The sequence below is a fragment of the Lathyrus oleraceus genome, chromosome 1 (genome assembly GCF_024323335.1).
Source record: "Lathyrus oleraceus cultivar Zhongwan6 chromosome 1, CAAS_Psat_ZW6_1.0, whole genome shotgun sequence".
In the NCBI taxonomy this organism is placed as follows: domain Eukaryota; kingdom Viridiplantae; phylum Streptophyta; class Magnoliopsida; order Fabales; family Fabaceae; genus Lathyrus; species Lathyrus oleraceus.
The window spans coordinates 428553365-428557028 of NC_066579.1; the positions used below are offsets into that span (position 1 = coordinate 428553365).

The 3664-nt window shown below is 36.9% G+C and overlaps 1 protein-coding gene across 1 annotated transcript; it reads left to right on the forward strand.

The window, feature by feature from the left end:
* The first annotated feature begins 286 nt into the window (after positions 1-286).
* LOC127114215 (uncharacterized) lies at positions 287-1282 on the forward strand. Its single transcript, XM_051046544.1, has one exon. The coding sequence runs from the start codon at positions 287-289 to the stop codon at positions 1280-1282; it is 996 nt and encodes a 331-aa protein (XP_050902501.1).
* Positions 1283-3664: the final 2382 nt, after the last annotated feature.

The following is a 3664-nucleotide window of genomic DNA, read 5'->3' on the forward strand; positions in this document are numbered from 1 at the left end:
TCCATCATTAGTTGTAATTAATTTTCCCCCGAGCGTGTCAACTCAAATTTTTGTGCCATCATTTAATTACTGTTTAATATTCCCATCTAACGGTGTCGTTTTGCATGCTTACCTTATGTACTTATACTTTCCACAATTCTCACTTTCACACTTCTCACTCACATCATACACAAACCCTTGTTCTATACTCTCTCTCAACCTTCAAGCATCTTCAAGCGTTCTTCAAGTATCCTTCATCTTCTTCATGGATTCTCAGCAACAATCAGTATACAACTTTTCTCAACAAATGGAATCTACGGAACAACCCTCAACCTCTTCCCAACAAACTACTACTGCAACTGCTGCAATCTCTACTCCCATTTACAAGGAACCTCATATCTTGGATCGACCATCACACATTCATCTTGCTACTCCTTTCGATAAGCTAGAAGTTCTCTATGAATCACTGGTTGATTTTGAAAATATGAAGAGAAATGAAATTGACCTCACTAAAGAGTTAAGAAAGAAAGGGTGGGAAAACTATTTTCAAAGACTCTATGGTCCCATCTACACTTATCTGGTCAAGGAATTCTGGAGATTTGTAGATTCAGGTGACCATCACATTGTCTCTTATGTTCTGGGGGTGAAGATGGTTATTACTGAGAAATCCATAGCCAATCTTATGAATATGGAGAATTCAGGTGGAAGAAGAATTTATAATATCAACCCTAGGGCAAAATACATGTCCCAGGAGATTATCCTAACAATCTTCAAACAAAACGCTGAGGGAAAACCATCGAAGAATAAGGAACTTCACCAGAATCTGAGGGTCTGGTTGAAAATCATTCTGGGGATTATTCATCATCGCTCGACATCCAACTCGTCAGACTACATCAACACTGACCAGAAATGCATCCTCTACTGCCTCCATAAAGGGCTCAAGTTGAATCTGTCAGCCTTGCTATTCAAATATCTGAGGGACTCTGTTAGAGACACCATGAACAACATGAAGCTCAGAACTTACATTCCCATGGGAAGGCTGGTTTCAGATATTCTGATAGAGAATGGCTTGGTGGATCATCTGATTTGCCATAATCTGATGGAGGATGTAACAGTTGACATCGGAAGGCCCCTGAATTCAAGAAACCTGAAAAGCATGGGAATCATAGAGAGAGTTCTGGTCAAGCCTTCTCTGGACACCTCCTGGGAAGCTGTGAAGGATCAGATTAAGATACCAAATGGACTATACCTCTTCACCAAGATAGATCCCCCAGAGGTTGTCGCTCACTATCTGCTAGACTGATCGCGACTTTATGAGTCGAATTTGGGGTACAAACTGCAAGTGCACAGTTCTATCGCGTAGTTTTAAAAGATATCGATCCCACAGGGACTTATGAACCGATATACCATTTTCTAAGGTTACTTCGTAAAGCTAAGGCAGGTAATACTTTGATTGTTTGGGGGAAAATCTAAAACTAAAAATAATATCTAGATTAAATATCAATTAAGCGGATATCGGTATGCAGTTCGTCGTAATTAGGGAATCAATTCTTTGTTGGTTTCTTGGTTTTAAAATAAATCCTTTCAGTTGACACTATTGTTTAAAAGTCTTATCTCAAACTCTCGCTCTATTGAATAAACTATGATTTTATATTAACGTAGCTGTCACTTATTAGTTAAGTCAAAAACCACTCTTTGAAAACAATAGGATCCGTAGAAACTCTTTTTAAGAAAAGTACTAATCGTTTAAACACCCTTGTCTCAAACTCTCGCTCTATTGACTTAGATTATATAATTAAATTCAAATGCTTAACTCTCGTCCTCACATTCAACATTTAAAAATACTTTTTGAAAAAGATTAGAATTTAATTAACTCTAAAAATTGCTTTCGCCCTGATCTAGAATTAATGTCTAATTTACACTGTCCAGTTAAAAACTCAAACTCTCGTTCTATTGATTTTAACTTCTTTATGTCTTTTACTTTCGTACAAAAACCTTGTTATTAAACCTGTAAATTGAGACCGTAAAAAGAGTGATTTTATTTTTAAATGTAATTAAACCAACTTGGTTTTGATTCCTTCATTCTGCTTACTCTACATACCGATACCTAAATAAATTAGCCAGACATGCTAAACAGATCTAAATAATTATCATGCATAAACAAATTCATTTCAGGCAAATAATATAAATCAACAATAAAGCAGGGAATATATAAATTCAAACAATAATTAAAGAACCTGAGTACTTAAATAGCAGTCTTGAACACTCCACCACAGACCGGTTGGATTTGTTCTTGAATTCTTCAATCAGACAGAAAAATAAAAGCGAAGGAATAAAAAACTAGATTCTAACGTAAGGTTAGATCCGGTGAAAGGTACACAATAGTTTCCGGTGTAGAAACTATTGTGCGAAAAATTAATTAAGTGCTAGAAAGGAAAATAGAATTGCAAAGGAAACAATATAAAAATTGTAAAAGTAATGCTGTAAAGAATGTGCTTGTACTGCTGGAAGAAAAATTGCGAAAAATAGAAAACGGCGAAGAAGTCTCGACCCGAGAGCTTTCCCAAAAAGCTACTATTTATACTGCTACTTTTTGTAACTGCTTCCAAGGGTTTTCCGTGTACGTAGCCATTACGTTGCAAAAGGGTCAAGCGTGAAAGTAGCTTCAACGTGGTCTGTTGCGTCCCTTGTGCCAAAAATATAGGAGAATGGTGTGACGTCCGTCACACCATGTGTTACGCTCGTAACACAAGTGGGCAAAGCGTGACGCTCATCACAGCCTTTGTGACGCTCGTCACAGGCACATCGCTTGTGCTTTTGGGCTGGGCTTTGGCTTTTTGATATTTGCTTCTTTCCATTCCTTTTTCACCTCCTTTTCTTCCCTTTTTTACTTGTGCTTCAAATAAACTACCTGAGATAAATAGAAAGGAAATACCGAGTAATATCGAGTAAAATGAAATAAGTTGAAGCAAATAATAATATACTTTAATTAAATTAAGTCCTAAAATGTGATATGGTTTCATGTTATCAAACTCCCCCATACTTAGATCTTTGCTTGTCCTCAAGCAAAATACAGTATAGAACTTGTTTTAAGAATTTGGCCAGATGAAATTTCAAAACACACATCAATTCGTACTAGGTTGCAGGTAAACCTTGTTTAGAAGTAACTTGAGTTAAATCTCGACATTAACAACCACCGTCACAATCTCAGACCACCCCACCTTATGCAAACCAGTTCAAGTCACGCTATTATAGCTATCCTAGTTCCTTTACTCTTATTTCACCCGTTTTTATTCTAGCGAAATCACATTAAGCCCTTTATCTTTTTGCGCACATAGTGGAGTAACCGGTTAGTGATTCTGATCCCCTTTTTGCTAGAAGTTCTGGTACATAAGTCGGATAACTTCGTTATTCAGTCCATTGCGAATTGCGGGGGATCCGACCGTAGTCTGCCCTACCAAGTTCAGCACCAGATACCTGCTGAACCAATTCATAATGGATCTTTCATATTATGCTTTTGTATGATCTGCAACCTTTAGATTAAATGATCTGGTAAGGATCACCTAACTTACTTAGTGCATTTCCTGATATATATATTTTTTTATGTTACTTTGGGAATCATTCACTTATATTCATCGGCCCTCCACGTAGTTTGCTAATAGGATGGTGTTGGCTTCTTGTATAA